This window comes from Mustela lutreola, chromosome 10 (genome assembly GCF_030435805.1).
Source record: "Mustela lutreola isolate mMusLut2 chromosome 10, mMusLut2.pri, whole genome shotgun sequence".
NCBI lineage: Eukaryota > Metazoa > Chordata > Mammalia > Carnivora > Mustelidae > Mustela > Mustela lutreola.
Genome location: NC_081299.1, coordinates 18,420,172 through 18,439,337, shown reverse-complemented (window position 1 = coordinate 18,439,337; position 19,166 = coordinate 18,420,172). Strand labels below are relative to the sequence as shown.

Sequence of the window (19,166 nt, the reverse complement as noted above, 5' to 3'; positions counted from 1 at the left end):
CTATATCAGCAGAACACAGAATATTAAATAGGGAAAAATTAAGAATTCACTTGTATTTAGTCCTATAATATGGACATTGTGTTTCTACTCCAGCAGTTTCACAAAGTAGTTCTTATACCCTGGGTATATTCTGAATTTGACTGCAGGGAAAGATGTGGTCAGTTGTGGAAATACAATGTGGCCAAGATTACAAAACTAATTCTGTGACCTTGAGAAAATCATTCCACGGCCTGGGTTCCCCCATCTGTAAAAAGAGGTGAACCTTCAACCTCTCAGATGCCCTTGAACTCTCTAAAAACCCACCATGGGTGATTGGCTATGGGATGGCAGCAACGTGGCATTTCTCTGTGTGTCTAGATGCCTAGGCGATATTCCAGATGTACAAGGTGAAAGATCACGGCTGGTGTGGACAAGAGCACCACAATTTAAACCATCTAGGAGATATTCTGTGTTTCAGGAAGGGCTAACTGTAGCAAGTTTTATGAAAGAAAACATTTCAAGCTGCATTTCTAAAGAACATGTATCTCATAGTTAACTAGCTCATTTAAAAAAAGATTCCCATTTTGCCAAGGGGGAAGGGAGCCTGAAAGAAAGCAGGGTTCCAAAAGGACAGACTGTGAGAGTTCTCAGTAGTAAATGTTTGTAACTTTAACTGACCTTGCTGGTCTATTTTGAGGTTAGTGGTTCAATACAGAGATACAAGGAAACTTGGAATTCAATTTATTGTCAAATCAACAACAAAAAAATTTGTCGCCTGAGTAAAGACTAGTGTCCAGTCTCTTTTTCCTCTTTCCTTCATTGGTAGACAGGGAGTGACTGTCAGCATCCCACCATGACCACATGTATGGGCTGAGTGGCTGTCAGGCCTCAGCCCCGATCAGAGGCACCAAAGGGACCCTGTTGAGCAGCCTTGTGGCTGAATCAGGAGCTTCTCTCTTCCAACAGGAGCTTCTCTCTTCCAACTCACCCCTTGGCACACCCTCAATGGCTACTAACACTGAAATGTTTGCAGATAGATCAAACACAACGTATAGCAAGAAAGAATTCTGACTACTGCATAGATTTAAAAACAAGAAAATGTTTATATTTCATTTAACATTTGACACAGAAGAGGCCACATTTAGACACATTAAATCTTCAGAGCACTTTAATCTGTAGTTTTGGACCTTGGCTATGACAAATGCTCGTATAAGATGCATCCATGATTCTTTTTGTAATTTATGTTTACAAATTACACCATGATAAAACTTAATAAAAATTACTCATGTGGCATATTTTCAACATTTTATAAGTTAGTCCAATGCACACAATAGATTTTTGTTGTTGTTTACATAGGAAGTTCTCATGATTTCAGTATTACACAAATTGAAGCTGAAGACTACACTCAAAAATGAGTTTAAAAAATGGCATTACAAAAAACTGGGAGTGAGTAGTAAAAAACCCACACAAGGTTGCTGTGCAGAAGCAAACTGGACGCTCTTACTGCCATAAGTCTTCAGTGCGGCCAAACTTAAACACCAGTCCTCTGCAAATAAAATAAGAAACATCACATCTAGTTGAGTTTGGGGGAGAAAAAGAGAGTATGTGAGATGGGGAGGATGGTGGGAAACTAGCAACAAAGGATTGATGAGTTGTACTACAGAAAAACACCAGGAATGTATCAGAACAGAAAATGAACGTGTGCTTCCCACATCCTCGACTTCTGAGAACTGGAGCCTTCTGCTACTCTTAAAAAGTTAACCAATGTTTAGTATATAATGATAGTATGTCTAATTTTATCATATTCATTCAACAAACCTTTTTTGAATATAATGTGCTAGATGGCTGGGCTATAAAAATACATAAGCTATGGTGTCCTTGCCCTCAAGCTGCTCACATCTCACATTGTTGGTGACACAATGTGCTAACAGCGGAGGAGGGGTGTGTGTGTGTGTGGGGGGAAGACATGTGTTGAGAAGAACAAATGTTGAGAGAACACAGAAACACATGGAATTTATTCCGCCTGAATGTGTTAGGAAAAAAGTTACAGAGGTAGTAATATTTGGAACGGACTTTGGAGGATAAGCAGGAGTTTCAATGGGAGACTGGTAGGAACAGGAGCTCGTGTGACAAAGGAAGCGGAAACAACGTATCAAGAGGCAAAGGGAATAAAAGACCACAGGGCCTCAGGGAAAGCCCAAGTGACAGCTGTGTCAGGAATATGCCCACAAAGAACTTGCCATCCACGGTTTAGGTGGGGACTGGTCTACAGCTGTCCTCCAAGTTTCAGCTTAAGAGTGGCAAGATGGCAGTTATAGGCATAAGGAGATACAGGTCTCCATCTAGATCTCTGGATACACGTGGATACCCGAAGTGCATTAGAGCAGGGAGGAGTCCAATATGGCTGGATTATAGCTTAAGAGACAAGGAAGATAGGGAATGGCAGTGGCCAGGATTTGGTAAACCAACTGACCAGGGTGGCTAATTGCCCACAGGGGCCTTACATGCCTTAAATGAGTGAAGAGGGCAGATGTCAGCCTGTACGTTCTGCTATGGGGGCTACTGAGACTCAGTATGAAACGGAATTATACGGAGATGTGCCCCGACTTAAAGGAACAACTATCCATCTCCAGCTGATTGTTGTTATGCAAGGCTCGGGACTGTCAGATCTTCCACTTTTTGAGGAAAAGCCCAAACTTCAGATTTCAATGTAAAAGTCTCTGGAGTTTTAAATGTTGGCTCAATAAAACAGAAAATACTGTATTGAATAAATAAAACAGAGCCGTGGACAGAACTTGGCTGCATGGCCACTAGTGTTGAGTTCTTCTGTAGAAAGCTCCAAGTTTTGGAAAATTTTAAGATGAGAAGTGACAGAATTAGAGCGATGTTTTAGAAGAGAAAGTGACACAGGAAAACTGGATCCAAGGGAAGAACCATCAGGGATGTGAAGTGCTCAGGAAGGGATGATGGTGACCCAATAGAAAGTGAACAAGTCTGGGGCGCCCGGGTGGCTCAGTGGGTTAAAGCCTCTGCCTTCAGCTCAGGTCATGACCCCAGGGTCCTGGGATCGAGCCCCGCATCGGGCTCTCTGCTCAACAGGGAGCCCGCTTCCCCCACCCCCACTCTTTCTGCCTGTCTCTCTGCCTACTTGTTATCTCTTTCTGTCGAATAAATAAATAAAATCTTTAAAAAAAAAAAAAAAAGAAAGTGAACAAGTCTGAGATGCTTCCGAGGCCATCTGAGAGGCCCTGGATGTGCAGGCAAGGGGGAGGGAGAAACTGAAGAGGGGGGTAGACAGTGGCATGGGCTGCTTTGCATTTGTTTTCTCGTGTTTTCCAGGCCCCAGTGTCTACTCAAGGTTAAGCCTATAATTGTAATGATCAATTTAAAATGGCTTTCATAAGCCTTTCTGGAGGTAAATACTTCAGTGTTTTTTGATGAAAACAAAAATGCAACTAGAAAATTGTACCCTCTCTTGCAAGAATGTTAACTTCTCTTTATAAAGGATTTCATAAAGCTCTAAAAGGTGTTCTGATCTCTGATCTTTTGGTTAATAGCAGGCTTCTACCCTCCAGATAGCTTGAATGAGACATCCTTCAAAATACTAGTCAACAGATGTAAATTGTAATCTGAAGAGTTTCTTGGACAAAAGCCAGTCCCTCCTACACTGTCAGATGGTCACCTTTGGTACTGACATCTGTCTGATTTCTGAAACAGTAATTTCTCAGGGGCTGCTGATTATTGTCCTGTTACAAATCAGAATGGTAGGCAATCTGCTACAACTATTCCACTAGCAGTGCTTATTAGTTGAATTTAATTTCAATTTGCTTATAGTATTTTCAGAAACCATAGTTTTAAGTCTGAAGAAGGCTAACAGTACCAAATGAGAAACCAAACTTGCTCCATATAAATAATCATCATAAATAATTTGAGACTTGGGGCGCCTGGGTGGCAGAGTGGGTTAAAATCTCTGCCTTCGGCTCAGGTCATGATCCCAGGGTCCTGGGATCGAGTCCCGCATCAGGCTCTCTGCTCAGAGGGGAGCCTGCTTCCTCCTCTCTCTCTGCCTGCCTCTCTGCCTACTTGTGATCTCTGTCAAATAAATAAATAAAATCTTAAAAACAAACAAACAAACAAATAAATAAATAATTTGAGACAAGTCAATGATTGGTTTCCAAGGTTTTGTATCATGTGAAAACTGCTACGTGAACTCATGTGTTTCCCCCTCAATCCTCTGTTCCCCACTCCGGTGACACGGTGACTTCTCTGCTACAGCAGCGTCTTAAGGTGGAACTTGCTTTATTCTTTCTCTCTGCCAGGGTAAATGATAAAGAAGGCTGCTGTTTGCCCCTCCCTGGCTGGTTCTCAGTAGATACCCCTCCCCACAACTCCATCCTAAAGCTTTTCTTACACACCCTCACACTACCTTCCCTTGGCTGAAGTTGTGGGGCCCTGAGTTCCCTGTTCACCTCCCACACTGTGGAGACACTGGAGTAGTGAGCTCAGATGCTTGGGGGCCGTCTGTACAGATGTCCAGGCCCTGGCACTGCCGCTTGAAAGGAAAAGAAATCCTACCTATGCACACCGACTTTCTCATAAACATGCTACATTACCCTACAAAATAAAAAACATACCCAGATTTTATTTCATAAGCTGAGAAATGAGGTTTACTCATGCTGTATTTTTGAAGTATTATACTCCCAAACTCCCCAACTCCCAGTGTTATACTCCCAAAAAAGGGAAGAGGGAGGAGGAAAAGAGAACTCATGCTAAACAACCAGCAGAGGACAGCAAAAAGAGAAAACGTCAACTGAATTCACCCCGAATCTCAAACGTCTTCATCCTTGTAGTTAGAGCCTAAACTCTGGAGTCAGACAGCTTCCATTTTAGCCACATGATCTCAAACAAGGAGCCTGTTTTTTCTGTGCTTGCTTTCTCACATATAAAATAGGGATAATCATGGGGCCACCTTCAGAGTTGTTACAGGAATTCACTGAGCATACAGGTAAAATACTAAGAATGGTGCCTCAGAGATAAGAATTGCTCAATAAACTCTGGTCATTATTGTTTTCTGCATAATAACAGCGGCTGATTTTTTTATTCTTGTTGTTTAAACTCTTTGGGTTTTCTCCAATAGTTTCAGGACATAAGGAAAGACCCAAAGACGCTGTATACTTTGCCACATTTAAGTTCACATTTTTCTTATTTCCAAACTGATTTTATAAAACTGCAAGAATTCCTGGTGGAGGAAAAAGTCTGAATATCACTGCTGCGCATTACTGAAGGGTAACTGTCGGCATTTCATGAGTGGCTCAGATAGATACGGGGCTTAGGGGGGTCAGTAGGAAGAGACAGAAAAGGAACAGTCCTACAATAGACTGTCCTAGAATAGAGTAGTTTTTTAACCTTTTTTTTGGATTAGGGACTTCTTTGAAAATCATGAAAGCCATATAAAGCCTAGAAACAAGCAGAAACAGCAGTGTCTTGTCTACGGAAATGTCTGGTGCTTTCCCATCTTTAGAACCCTCCACAGGATGATGGTTAAGAATCCCTGATGCAGGGCGCCTGGCTGGTGCAGTCGGTTAGGCATCCTACTCCTGGTTTCAGCTCAAATCATGATCTCAGGGTCCACGCTCAAGATGGAGTCTACTTGAGATTCTCTCTCCCTCTGTCCACCCCCCAACTCTATTTAAATAAATAAAATCTTTATTTAAAAAAAAAAAAAAGAATCCCTGATGCAGAGCATAAAAAGAAGATTTGGGGGGCAGGGTGTGGAGGGGGTGGTGGCAGTGGCAAGGGTGGAAGGCTAAGGGTAGGGAAAACAGCAGGCCCTTAGTACCCAGAAAGGAATGAACATCAGCAAAGATCATTAATAAAAAATATTGAGGTTCTCAGGGGTTTTAGTAATCGCTTAATTTGTCATTGCAGCAGAAGGATAAAAAATGTTAGGGCTTCTCCTGCATACCTCAAATTTCATCATGCATAAGTTCTAATAACACTAAGTTAGAAAGACCTATATAATGCACTTAGAAACAAAATTTTAAGGAGAAAAGGCTTTAAGCAGGCTTTCACTGAAAATAACTGTTAGAAATACAGATTTTAAATGAACACTGTCAGGATTATGTAACTAAATCTACTTGAGTCACAGTTCATTAAAGGGGAGTTGGTGGTGGTTAAAAAAAAAAATCAGTGTATGTTCCCAAGGTTGGTAACAACAAACCCGTGTTTTGTTATTTTTCTCAGTCTCGTTCTTCATTTTATGACATAACATGGGGGAGGGGCACTGGACAGGGTAAATTAATCAACTAAATATAGTAAGTAACATAAACAATTATAAAAAAAGAATTCAGGGGCACCTGGGTGGCTCAGTTAGTTAAGCATCTGCCTTTGGCTCAGGTCATGATCCCGCGGTCCTAGGGATCACACCCATCAGACACCCTGCTCAGTGGGGAGTCTGCTTTTCCCTCTTCATCTGTCCCTCCCCTCCGCTCGTGTTCTATTTCTTACTCCCTCTCAAATAAGAAAAACCCTGAAATAAAAAAAATAATAGGATAAAGAATGTAAAAGAAACTTACCCAAAAAAGATAAAGGCATTTTGAAAAAATACAGCAATTCCAGGGTATACGATGGCTTTTTCTGTAAAAAATAGTTGTAATATTCAGAGGTTCATGGTCTCAAAACATTTAATTTCTGATACACTGGTGAATAGCAAGTTTCCTGCCTTACATAATTGAATTTTCTGGTAAACATGGTTGGTTTGAGTATTAAATGACATAATACATGTGACAGAGTCTAGCACTGGTGTAGTAGGTGATAGCTCCCTCCCTTCATTTCACAGATATTGAGCAAGTGCGTACCATGTTCAGCACTGTAATGTGCTGAGAATATGGCAGTAAATAAAACAGGCAAAACTTTTTTCATCTTCATGAAGCTCAACGTAGAGAATAAGTAAGTGAGGAGAAAAAATAAAGCAAGAAAAGGTAAGGGAAGTGCAATGAATGATGACATTTTATCCAAGCGGCCAGGAAGACCTCATGAGAAGGGGACAGTGATGAAAGGACAGGCAGGAAGAGCGGGCAGCCCCACGCAGAAGCAGCAGAAGAGCAAGGGCAGCAAGCCAGGGGTGGCGGTGGGCTGGCACAGAGAGGAGTGGCCGAGTGGGCGACAGAGAGAAAGCAGGACACAGATCAGAGAAGAATGAGGGGTGGGCTGGAGGGTGTGCGGCGCAAGACCACATGGAGCCTTGCAGTCACAGGGAGGGCTTTGATTTTCGCTCTAAGGGAGATGAGAAGCCACTGGAGGGTTCTAAGCAGGAAAGTAATGACATATTTTAATAGGATTCCCCTAGCTGCTGAGCTGAGTAGATGAAAGGAGGTAAGTGGAGAAACAGAAACCAGTGAGGTAGCTGTTCCAGGAAATCAGACAAGAGACTAACAGATTTAACAAGGGTGGTAGCAATGGAGATGGTAAAAAGTGGTGGGATTCAGGGGGTACCTGGCTAGCTCAGTCAGTAAAGCATGTGACCCTTGATCTAGGGGTTGTAAGTTGGAGCCCCACACTGGGTGGAGAGATTACTTAAAACAAAAACCAAACAAACAAAAACACACACACACACAAAAAAAAAACTGTATTTAAAAAAAAGTGGTGATGGGTGGCTCAGTTGGTTAAGAATCCAACTCTTGATTTCAGCTCAGGTCATGATCTCAGGGTAGTGAGATCAAACCCCACATCGGGCTCTCTACTGAGTGTAGAACCTGCTTAAGATTCTGTCCCTCAGCCCCTCCCCCTTCCCACCCCCATGGCTGTGCACAAGGACGTGCCTGTGGGCTCTCTCTCTTTCAAAGAAAAAAAAAGTGGCAGGATTCAGGATATATTTTAGCAGCGGAATCAACAGGATTTGCTGATGGACTGAATGTGGGGTACAAGAGAAAGAGAAGTATCATCTCTGATAAGTTTTAATCCCCCAGTTTTTGACCTGAACATTTGGAGGGACAGAGAAACCATTAGCTAGGATGGGCAAGACTGCCAGAACATTTTCTTCTAATTCATCCCAGATTGAAGTTGAAATCCTCATAAACTTCTACTACTGGAGCTATCAATGATTACTCATTAATTGACAAACCAAGCATGATAAGTAGATGAATTATCAACTATTTCTCAGAATCGTTTTAAATTAATCTGATTACTATAACAACTGGTTTGCAGAAGCTTCACTACCTCAAGGCCAGATTAAATTATTCCACATTAGTGTGTAACTACTAGCACTAGAATGGCTCATAAAGATCCTATAGAAAGGCAACTTATAAAATTATAGATCTCCTGCTAATAATTCTTAAGGCATAACCTGGCTCCAGAAGTCTTTAGAAAAATACCAAAGTTTTGTGAGATAAACACATTTCTACAAAAAGGGGATCTGTATCAATAGTTGCATCTGGGAGAGAAGAATTATCAATAATTTTATTTTCTTCTTTGAGCTTTTTTATATTTTCAGTATTCTACAATGAACAAGCACTATGGAATTCACATGATAAAAAAGTAACATTTTTGTTTTTAAAATATGATGGTGATAAAGATTTTATAGCAGCAAGAGAACTACTTAGGATATCATGTAAAATGTAAAAACCTAGATTCAAAATTTTATTTATTCTATAACTACACAGAAACATAAGAGACCAGAGGAAATATACCAAAACACTTAAAAACAGTACATTATTATAGTTTCTTTCTTTGCTACATTTTTGGGAACATGGCTTTAGTAATAAATTATATAAGCAACAATAACAAAAATACATATTAAAGTGCCTATCATTCCTGTCTGTAAGACTTAAATGATCTTAATAAAAATTCAGGAAACCCATAATTTTAATCCAAGAATTACATTCTGTTCAAAGAAATAAAGGGTTAAAACTTGGGCTAGATTAGATCTCTGCTGGTTTAGTTTTTGCAGATCATTAATACCATACTTTTACTGTAAGAAGCAGAGTCAATTTTACCTGGAACAACAAGGGGTTTTCATATTTTTCTGGGGTCTGTAAAGGTGAGATTTCAAACAGGGATCTAAAAGCAGGCCTCTTCCTACAGGCCTTGCTTGACACTGGCCTTCCACAGCAGACGTATGTGAACTGTTAATTTACTCGCTATTTAAAAGGAGATGATGTCATAGGACAAGGGAGGCTTAGCTAAATACATTTTAATTCTAGGATGTTAGAGCTTTCTATGCATATCATTCACCATGTCAAAACTTGCCAAATAGCTAGAGAACATATATATTCTGCTTCTGAGGTTTTGGGAAGCCAAAGAGAAGCCAAGGTTTGGAGCTGTGTCCCATTACTTCCAGGCTCTAGATCAGAAGAAAAAATACAGAAGAAAGGAATAGTAAAAACATACCAAATAAACGAAACAAAATACTGATAGGGTGAAGGGAGTTCCCAGGCATAAATGCTAGCAGCTAGTAGCTGACCCATCTGTATGAAAAAAAAGCTTTGCTCTAAAATAACCAACCCTAATGCACAACTTCAGTATTCCATCAAAGTAAAACGTAAGCTGTTTTCTCTTACCTTTAGCAACATAGCCTCCAAAGAGAATCCACATAGATGCAATCAGAGACCCAAATGCCAGCATGAATCCAATGAACAGCCAAATGCGAGCCCCTTAAAAGAAATAACATTTTACCCGCATTTTTTCTCATATGTCAGCTGAGCCAGTTCAATTAACTTTTCAAAAGGAAAGCAAAAACCAAAACAGAAAAAATGTGTAGTTGCCATTTAAAGTCTAAAATAAGAATGGAAGATGTGCTGAATATCTTTCATGAGTGCAGACGTTGGCCTTTTTCTTGTTGGCTGGTCTGTATATTCTAAGTGCCTATAATTAATCTCCTTAAATATGTATACTGAGAAAAATTCCTCAACCATCCTATAAAAAATCTCACAAAATATGTCTTAACATATTTACAGGCTCATTCTCCATATATTTTTAGAAACTGTACTCCAAAACTTAAACTCCTCCAAGAGAATTTCCAAGCAATAACATAGGTATACTTAACTAAAAATTCATATTCAGTGATATGTGAATCTAAACATACTACCATACTTCACTTCCAGGTAAGTCAGGCAGTGAAATAAATTCAAACTAATGTGACTGGCACTTAGGAAAGCCTCATTAAAATTATGTTAACAGAGGAGGACAAATTTTAAATCACATTTATAAAATATTTATGACTTGCTATAAAATAAACAGTCCTTAGACTTCCTAAAATGAACTGAGATGAGTTTAATTAGCATAAATACATATTAATAAAATAAAAGCACTGCCTTGTTCAATAAACCAAACAGAATGCTATATTTAACTTCTGATTTCATCTCCAAAACATGAAACAAAAGAAGAGTTAAGAAATAATAAGCTGGGGCACCTGGGTGGCTCAGTGGGTTAAAGCCTCTGACCAAGGCTCAGGTCATGATCCCAGTGTCCTGGGACCGAGCCCCGCATCGGGCTCTCTGCTCATTGGGGAGCCTGCTTCCCTCCCCCACCCCCCTCTCTGCCTACTTGTGATCTCTGTCAAATAAATAAATAAAATCTTTAAAAAAAAAAAAAAAGAAATAATAAGCTGACAGTCACAGATGTAGTCTTAAATACAACTGGCTCTCGATCCCCAAAGCTCTGTTGGCTAACAAATTTTAGTTAGAGATGTGGTGGCCATAGTCGAGTCCTAGCCCTCACTATTACTAGCTTATTATTATTAACACTAACTGCTACCATTCATCTATTTGTTTATAGTTTATGATCATGCCAGATTAGTGTTTCTGTATCTCTTTTACAGAGACGGTGAACCAAAGAAAGTATAGATCAGGGCTGACTACTGAGGTTTCTCCTGTTTCATTAAAAAAAAAAAAAAAGACAGGGGCGCCTGGGTGACTCAGTGGGTTAAAGCCTCTGCTTTCAGCTCAGGTCATGATCCCAGGGTCCTGGGATCGAGCCCCACATTGGGCTCTCTGCTCAGCAGGGAGCCTGCTTCCCCTTCTCTCTGCCTGCCTCTCTGCCTACTTGTGATCTCTCTCTCTGTCAAATAAATAAATAAAAATCTTAAAAAAAAAAAAAAAAGACAGAAAAAGAAAAAAAAGTCACTTGAATTCTGCCTATTTTTTGTATGGATATAATATAAGTTTATCACTTAAATTGTTGAATCAATGATCCCTCAAGTCCTTGTGTAAGCTGGACTCTCAAGGAAGCTGTGCCACACACATCCTGTACTCAGCCTACCTCACCCAGGTGCGTGGCAATGGAGGCCAGGGGACAGGAGCTGCTCAACTGAGAAGGAACGGACTCGGTGAACCTACGCACCAAAATTCTATCATTCTACTCAATTTTGCGAGATGAAAAGAATTCCGGAGGTTGGTTACACAGCAATGTGAATGTACTTAACACTACTGAACTCTACTCTTAAAAATGGTTAAGAGGGTAAATTTTATATTGTATACTTCAAAACATACCCAAATTACTACGATTCTGAACTATTTCAAAATGCGAATCCAATCAAATAAAGTTGACAAAAAAGAGAAGAAAATAATTTATATGGTAAAACTTAAGGTCCTATAAAGTCTATTTTGCACTTACACTCTTTATTGCACACTGTCCTTTGCTTTATACTATATACATTTATATCTACATTTTACTGCACAAGCTATAAACTCAAGACTGCATACACTGTGCTCTCCAGCCAACCTAGATTGTGACTTGTACCTTATGCCTTGAAACCTATAACTTCTGCTCTAGATGTACTTCCATCCTATCTCTGATCTGTCGGAGTTAGAATGATGGCCCTGCCATGTATATTCTCACTTTCAAGGATGTATAGTAAGGCACTGTTTACGCCTATTTACCTGTTTGACCCAGGCAACCTTCACTGTAACTGTCACCTCGGACTTGTCCATTTGATACTGCATTAATCCTGTATGAATAAAATAAAGCCAAGATATAACAGTCTTTGACTCCAAGAGAAAATACCCATGACATCAAATTACCAGATACAATAAACTAGAGTACCTCAAATTTAAGGTTAGGCTTCATGAGTCTTGAGTAATGGGTTCAAGTAAACTTAAGTCCCTTCAACCACATCCCTCTAAGCAGCGGGGATAGTCCCCAGACCAGCAGAATCATCACCTGCGAACTGATTAGGAAGAAAATTCCCCAGCCCCAACCTAGCCTGCTAAGGCAGAAACTCTGGGTAAAGGGCATAGCAATTTGACTTTTAACAAGTCCTTGAGGTGATTCTGATGCTTGGTAACATTTGAGGGATAATTTTTCAAGATTATATCTCACCTGTTAAAATTTGAGAGTGAAATTCTCAAAATTACGCCTTGCTGAGATGGAATAATCCTGCCTAGCTTTTCATGTGTACACAGGGGACATACTCAACATGTAATATGCATGCATGACAAAACACAGAGACAGAAAAGTCCCTAGACAATCCGAAAACTACTTAAAATTGGCTTTGGAATGCATTTTTTGTGATAATTCTATACTAATATCCAATGTTTGGAGAAATTATATAGTAAGCAAAACAATAACTTTTTACTCTGAAATTATTATCAAAGTGATTCAAGTGGTAAAATCTTGTTTTTTGATCCCCAATGCAGGTTCCAAACATAGGAAGTCTTTTGCTGACTCTCACAGAGTACTATTCTAAATTGAGACAGACTTGCTTTCTTTAGAAGTATCCTTTCAAAAATTTAAATAGCATGGGAGAAAAAAAAAAAAAGAAAAAAAAAATAGCATGGGAAAATGTTCACAATATATTATGTTAAAAAGTTTAGAACTTTATACATATTTTATATATATATGTCTCAATTCAATTGTGGGTGTATGTGTATGTGTCTACCACTACAATGGAAGCTTCGTTGAGGGCAAGGGCTGTGTCTATCTTGTTTCCTATTTTTATTTTCAGTGCCTACCATATAGTAGTAGGTGCCCAATAAACATGCTGACTACACTACATGCACCCTGACTTTTTAAATAATAATATGAAGTCTTAATTTATTCATTCAAATCTAAGTTTTAGAATGATCAAATGGTCTCTGTATCAACCACATTATTTGGCAAACAAATACATTTTAAAACAAGCTTTGTATTTTAAAAAAAAAATGCAGATGTTCTTAGGTTAGTGTTTCTTTGCTCCTGTTTTTTCCTTGCTGAGCCATCTGCCAGTCCTTCTCTGCAAGCTGACCTTTAAACCATGTCCAGTACATTGATGACATTGAAAAATATGAACTCGATCAACTATACGAAAGACATTTTTATTGTGTGACAATCTATGTTAAGTAGTGTCACGAACAATAATGCTTACATCAGGAAGGCTATGGTTGCTATAACACCACAGGCATGGTATGAGTGGTTGAACTCTTCCATAGTTGGATAAATGACAGCTGCATCTATGATAATCCACCAGCCTGTAAAAAACTAAAACAGACATAAAAAAGCAACACTAATGAGAAATTACAGTAATTTCATATTATCATCTAAAAAGAAAGCAAAGTATTAAAATGAAGAGATCCCTTGAGCTCGCTTCAGAAGCACATATACTAAAGTGAAGAGATCTCCTCTAATGATTTTTTTTTTTAAGACTTTATTTTTAGGGGCGCTTGCGTGGCACAGTGGGTTAAAGCCTCTGCCTTCCGCTTGGGTTGTGTCCTGGGATAGAGCCCCACATCGGGCTCTCTGCTCAGCAGGGAGCCTGTTTCCTCCTCTCTCTCTGCCTGCCTCTCTGCCTACTTGTGATTTCCATCTGTCAAAGAAATAAATAAAATCTTGAAAATAAATAAATAAATAAATAAATAAAACCCACTATTTACAGCATATGACAACATAAAAGTATAAAACACAAAAATCAGATGCCCTGAGGAATTTGCAATGTAAATAAAAATTTTATACTACAAATTACTTCTAGGCAATACACTTTAGTGAGAGCTTCCTGTGTGGTTTTTTCTTTTGTTTTTGCTTTTTAATGAGATTGAGAAGAAAACTAACTCTGGATTATGAAAAAATACAATCATATCTCTCCACTGGTTCTGACCTGTTTCTTTCTTAAACACTTCCTGGTGGGGCACCTGGGTGGCTCAGTGGGTTAAGCCTCTGCCTTTGGCTCAGGTCATGATCCCAGGTCCTGGGATCGAGCCCCGCATTGGGCTCTCTGCTCAGTGGGGAGCCAGCTTCCCCTCTCTCTATCTCTGCCTGCTTCTCTGCCTACTTGTGATCTCTCTCTGTCAAAGAGATAAATAAAATCTTAAAAAAAAAAAATAAATAACACTTCCTGGTATCTTAACAGACTCATAAAAAGGAGGCATTATCCATATAATGAATAAATGTATAAAGCATACTATCTTATATACGATTTTTAACATGCATTTAAAGAAAACCAATCACTCTACTAATCATTTTTCAAACCGTAATAGCAACTCTTAAAATGGAGTTATTCTATCTCCCTCATAAACAAAACATCAACGTTTATTAAAATAAATTTTGTGGTCAAAGATAAAATAAATAGTACATATTTAAAAACATCTTACAGAATTCAAAACACATAAAAACAAACACAACAAAATAATGAAGTCCCAAATTATCAATGACACTTACTAGAACACCAGCAGCAATGGAAGCAATAGTATTGCGCTTTTCCCCCCAGTCAATGCATTCTGAGCATCTCAAGCCTTCTAGAAATCCAGACATTTTTTTTCAAGTCACTTAAAAAAAAAAAAAAAAAAACTCCATTAAAGTACTTCTATTTACTTACTTCAAACATTGAGTTATGTTCCCTGAAAATAATTAACAGTTCAGGAATAATTTAATGAAAGTCAAATACTTTATCTTGGCTACACATACTTTTTCAGAATATTTAATTTTTGATCAATTTCCACATTAAAACCTTGGAAAACAAAATCTGTACTCATTTAGCTTTTTTTTTAATTTATAGTTTTGGTATATTTAAGAAATATGAACAAATGTGGGTATCCAAATATGGAAAAATTTTATAATGGTTATTAATTTTAATTCCAAACTAAGTTATTATGTGATTTTAACACTTACAATACAGGAGCACTAACATGGAGGAGAGAAAAAAGATAAACTTTGGCTTAGTTACAGCATGCACTCAGGTGGAAAAATATTTGTCTTGGGAATTTACACATTTTAAAACAGAACATGTGTTTCTTCACACTCAGGCACCTGGGTGGCTCAGTGGGTTAAAAAGCCTCTGTCTTCGGCTAAGGTCATGATCTCAGGGTCCTGGGATTGGGTCCCACATTGTGCTCTCTGCTCAGCAGGGAGCCAGCTTCCCTTCCTCTCTCTCTGCCTGCCTCTCTGCCTACTTGTGATCTGTCTAATAAATAAAATCTTAAAAAAAAAAAAAGAAATTAGACACTGCACTGCAGGTCTTCTACTCACATCATTTCCTTTCACTTCATTATTTTTTCCAGAACCAATCCTGATTTTTGGTGTCATTTCTATATAAACAAGACCCATTTCATTTTAATATCTCTGTCTCTGATTCTAACAGATGTCTCCCAGTCAAAAGAAAGCACAAAATTGAAGCTAATATTAATTCAGACAAAAAAAAAAAATCCACTGCTGAATTACCATATATGAATTACCACAGCCGACCTAACAAATTACATAAAGCATTCCTCAGAGCCTGGCTATGCAGACCCGGCCTAAGACACATCCGGAAACCATCTCTGTTTCAGAGTACTGAAAACGCCTGAATTATGTATAACTTGCTAATTATCAAGACACACCCAAACTCCTACAGAGAACCTGAATCCTTCTGTCAAGCTACTCTGTAGTCAGCAATCCTGATTGGCCAAAAACCATGATATTCTAAAAAAGAGCAAAGAGTCCAATCGTAACATCCCTTTTAAGCATTAAATATTAACACCTGGGATTATAACCAGTGCTAATATGCTCTGGAACCAAGCTCAGTTTTGAAAATTCGCCTTTAATTTTCCCTGGGAGGAAGCGCAATCCAGGATGTGTTACTTTCGGTTCATCCCTATGCCCCCGCCCCAACCATCCGTGTCCATTTTTCTTGGGTTTATCACCGGCACCCTGCTGCGCAAAGCCCGCCCCCAGACCCCGAGACCCCAGGTCTAGAGTGGTCGCGGGCTGAGAGGATGTGGGAACTCGTTCTAGCTCGGCCACCCCCCTCCAAAAAAGAAGCCCATGGGTGACAATCCCTCTCGGGGGCTGCTTCTCTAACCCTCAAAAACGGAACCTCGGTGATTTCCACGGATCCCGAGACGTTCCGGGGAGGGACGCCATCCGGTAGCCCAGCGAGATGCGCACGCGGCCGTCCCGGAGGAAGCAGCCGGGAAGGGTCTAGAGAGACACAGCCCGAGCCCGCAGCCTCCCAGAGGGTGGAGATAACGACCCTGTCAGCACACGCCCGGCAGACAGCCCCGGGCCCGAGCCCTCTGGAGAGGCTGTGGCGGCGACCCCCTCCCCCGACTCCCGCCCGGCACTTACGTCCAGCCCCGCCCGTGCAGTCGGTCCCGGGCCCGGTGTCGCGCTGCGCGGGGCCGCCTCACTTTCTCCTAGTTTTCAGCCAAGAAAACAAAACAGCCACCGGCCACCGGGTACCCGGATGAAACAGGACCGCCCCCGGAGCTCGGTCGCGCATGCGGGGAGCGGGGCTGAGGAAGAGGCGCGGGAGGGAGAAGAGCAGAGGGAGGGCCAAGAGCGGAGGGAGGGCCAGAGGGAGCCACGCCCACCGCGCCGAGGTCTGCGCGTGCTCCCGGCGCCCGCGGACGGACTGGGCAGTCTGGGACGCTCTGTCCGCGTCTGCACGTCAGGAGTGGTAGGCTGAGTGCACCCGTCCAGGGGAGGCGTGGCAAGTCGCTCTTCCTTTGAAAGGAAAGTGGGTGTTGGGCCTTGGTATCCGTTCAGGGTGAGATGGTAAGTGTTCTAGTGCTGCGGTCGGCTCCTCAGTTATCTCAGGGTGACAGGACGAGTGACGGGTCACACGTGGTCCGAAAAGTGAACGTTCGCGGTACCCGCCTCCGCTCGGTTTTTAAGTCTTGTTTATTTTCTCAGCTCCTGGCCCCGCCCTCGCTGTAGCTCCGCCTCCAGGAGGGGTGGAGTCACCCCAAGGAGGCAGGGAGGTCCGGGGTGAGTGTCTGGGGTGCGGTGCAGTCCGAATCCCGGCGCGCTTCTGGGACTTGACCTTTTTTCCCCTTGGGGAAGGGCCAGATAATTTCCTTTATGAGGGCTTGTCCTGTTGTGCACTATAGGGTGTTTATTTGCATCCCCGACCTCTGCTCCCTAGATGCCAGGGTCATTCCGGCTGTTGGGACGGCCACAAATGTCTCAAGAGACCAAATACCCCGTTTACGGGAAGGTCATCCGGGTTAGAGCCGCTGTGAAGGAGACAGTCTGGGTTTTGGGGAAGTGACCCTTTTCAAAAGCTGGAAGCAATGAAGTCTTTCTTACATGAACGACTTGTGGAAGGGCTCGCCCGCTCAGAACTCTCGGTCCCGCTCCAGCGGCTCGAGTCGGGAGGGGGTCGGAGTCGCAGCCGGCCCCCGAACCCGAAAGAAGGCAGCGGTTGAAGGAGGAAATCCAGGAAGAGATCGCATAGCAGAACCCCGTTTTGCTTAAGTTAAAGGTTGCATGGGTCATTTGTCGTGAAGAGGGACGCAAGGTTCACCTCTTTTGCATATGAGGCTACAGTATTTGAGTAAGCTAGGAACCAAGATTATGTCGTTTAATTTCTTTGATTTCCTTTGATGCGTAACATCTGTAGCTTTGTGCTTTTGAAGGGGGGGAATTGGCTGATTAGTAGGCAAAACTGGACAATACAATCCATATAACCTATTTTTAAGTGGACGTCGTTCTTACCCCTCAGGGTTAAAGATTATGACTGTTAAATGGCTCGGGGTTGGGTGGGGGTAATATACTGCAGGCAGTTCGTAGAACCTTTTTAAAGCTTTTAACGACTTAAGGTTCGCTTAGCAGGTCTGAGCAGCCTGTAACAAATCTTGCCTTCGGCTTTTTTTTTTTTTTTTTTTTTTTAAGATTTCATTTGTTTATTTGACAGAGGGAGAGAGTGAGAGAAGGAACACAAGCAGGGCGAACAGAACAAAGAGAAGCAGATCCCTGGAATCATGACATGAGCCGAAGGCAGATGCTTAAGGACTGAGCCATGCAGGTGCCCCTTGCCTTCAGCTTTTAGGTCAACTAATGACTAGGAGGAAAGGTATTAACTTTTCCTTTCTCTCTCTCTCTCTCTCTCTCTCTCTCTCTTTTTTTTCTCTGCCCCTCCCTTTTTTTTACATTTACTTTAGTTAACAATGTATGTCAGGTATTTTGTAAACATAAGTAATCACCTTTATGTTGCTTTTATAATAAAGTACATGCTTGATTTGTCATTCTTAGCCTTCTTGGAATATGTTGGAGTGCTTGTTTTTGTCTTTTCTACATACATCGGAGCTATTAGAAATAGCAAAAGCCAGCACAGCTGACTCTTTGGGAATAGCCAACCTTGACTTGCTAACTGGTCTCAGAACTGTTCTTGTAGTTAAAGAATGGAATTTTGGAACAGGTATACCAAATAATGCAAAGTTTTAGATAAGCCAGATTTATCCAAACAGAATCTTCCCCAAAAACTAATGCCAGAAAGATCTGGTTAACTGTTTTTATTTGATTTACCTTACACTACATTTCTCAGAAAGTCTAGCTAAATTTAGCTTGTTTATGTCAACATAGCAGATCTGAAAATACTAAACAAGCTCTCACTGGTGGAAATGGGATGGTGATCAACCCTATTTTTGGTGACCAACCACACCAGATTGGGACTGGTCCTGAAAGTCCTATGTTACAAGAAACTCTTCCTGGATGTGAAGTCCTAGTTTTAGCAGGGAGTGCCATAGATTGGGGGTAGGGAGGAGATACAAAACCCATATTATGCTCCCCGCCTAAAAGGAAAACAACAGTGACAGATGAATCCAGTGATTATCTGCCTTCTATTAACTGTTGACACTGGCAGCCATGATTTGTGGTTCACAATCATGTATCAATTGTAGCATCCTTTCAGAGCAACTTAAATTCTAATCATGAGTGTTAACACTTGTGCTTTGGAGGGAGATAGCGTTGGTTTAATTTCTAACTTTGTGAATATTGTGCCATGTTTTCTAAGAATTGAGATA

At 40.9% G+C, this 19,166-nt stretch overlaps 1 protein-coding gene across 1 annotated transcript; it reads right to left on the bottom strand.

The window, feature by feature from the left end:
- Positions 1 to 1,058: 1,058 nt before the first annotated feature.
- Positions 1,059 to 16,635, bottom strand: TMEM50A (transmembrane protein 50A). Its single transcript, XM_059136826.1, has 7 exons — positions 16,489 to 16,635; positions 14,605 to 14,711; positions 13,319 to 13,431; positions 11,856 to 11,923; positions 9,537 to 9,629; positions 6,555 to 6,615; positions 1,059 to 1,525 (listed from the first exon to the last, which is right to left on the bottom strand). Exons 2-7 carry the CDS (start codon positions 14,695 to 14,697, stop codon positions 1,480 to 1,482), a joined length of 474 nt encoding a protein of 157 aa, XP_058992809.1. The 5' UTR covers positions 14,698 to 14,711; positions 16,489 to 16,635; the 3' UTR covers positions 1,059 to 1,479.
- Positions 16,636 to 19,166: the final 2,531 nt, after the last annotated feature.